The following is a 611-nucleotide window of genomic DNA, read 5'->3' on the forward strand; positions in this document are numbered from 1 at the left end:
GGGGGGGTAGAAGCGTCAGGCACGTGGGTCAGAAGGGAGCCAAAGCATGGCAGATGATTCCGAGCGCGAGGCGCACCTCCAAAAGGGAAGAGCAAGTGGCCAGCTTGACATTGATCTCCTCCAGCTGGGCATCCTGCGCGGCATGGTGGGTTCGAGCAAATCAGGAGGGGGGGAGAGAGAGAGGAGGGAGAGATGGAGAGGTCAGACCCACGCCCGGATGACAGGGCAGCAGGGTGATCGGAGGAATGCGGAGGCGGGGGAGTGGAGAGCACGGCGCGCCGGGCCCCAGTCCGGACCATCTGGGCATTCTTCTTCTTCAGCGACGGCCGCAGGGTGCCACGCAGCCAATCCTTCACGTCGTCAATCTCACCGGCGATGGTGGCCACCTGGGGCTTGAGCTCATCGATCTCGGCGCAGAGTTCATTCAAACGAGCCGACTTGGAGAAGCCCTGCTCTGACCCTCGGGCCGGGGCGCCTGCGGAGCGGGAGTTAGTGCAAGAGCCGGGAGGAAAGCGCAGGCAGCATGGCGGGGAATGACAAAGGGGCCACAGGGGGGACACACTCGAATTGGCACTCATGGTGGGAGAAGGGACAAATGGGCCTGTTGGGGG

At 63.7% G+C, this 611-nt stretch overlaps 1 protein-coding gene across 1 annotated transcript in view; it reads right to left on the bottom strand.

The window, feature by feature from the left end:
- The window catches only part of H696_03829 (hypothetical protein), a gene marked incomplete at its 3' end in the record, with an annotated part of 3974 nt that extends 3461 nt beyond the window's left edge, over positions 1 to 513 (bottom strand). Inside the window, exons 1-2 of the mRNA XM_009497688.1 lie at positions 297 to 513; positions 77 to 133 (exon numbers count right to left, since the gene is read on the bottom strand). Coding sequence (XP_009495963.1) covers positions 77 to 133; positions 297 to 299 — 60 coding nt within the window. The 5' untranslated portion in view covers positions 300 to 513. The remainder of the gene's footprint in view (positions 1 to 76; positions 134 to 296) is intronic.
- Positions 514 to 611: the final 98 nt, after the last annotated feature.

Source organism: Fonticula alba, assembly GCF_000388065.1.
Source record: "Fonticula alba strain ATCC 38817 unplaced genomic scaffold supercont2.6, whole genome shotgun sequence".
NCBI classification, from domain to species: Eukaryota; order Rotosphaerida; family Fonticulaceae; genus Fonticula; species Fonticula alba.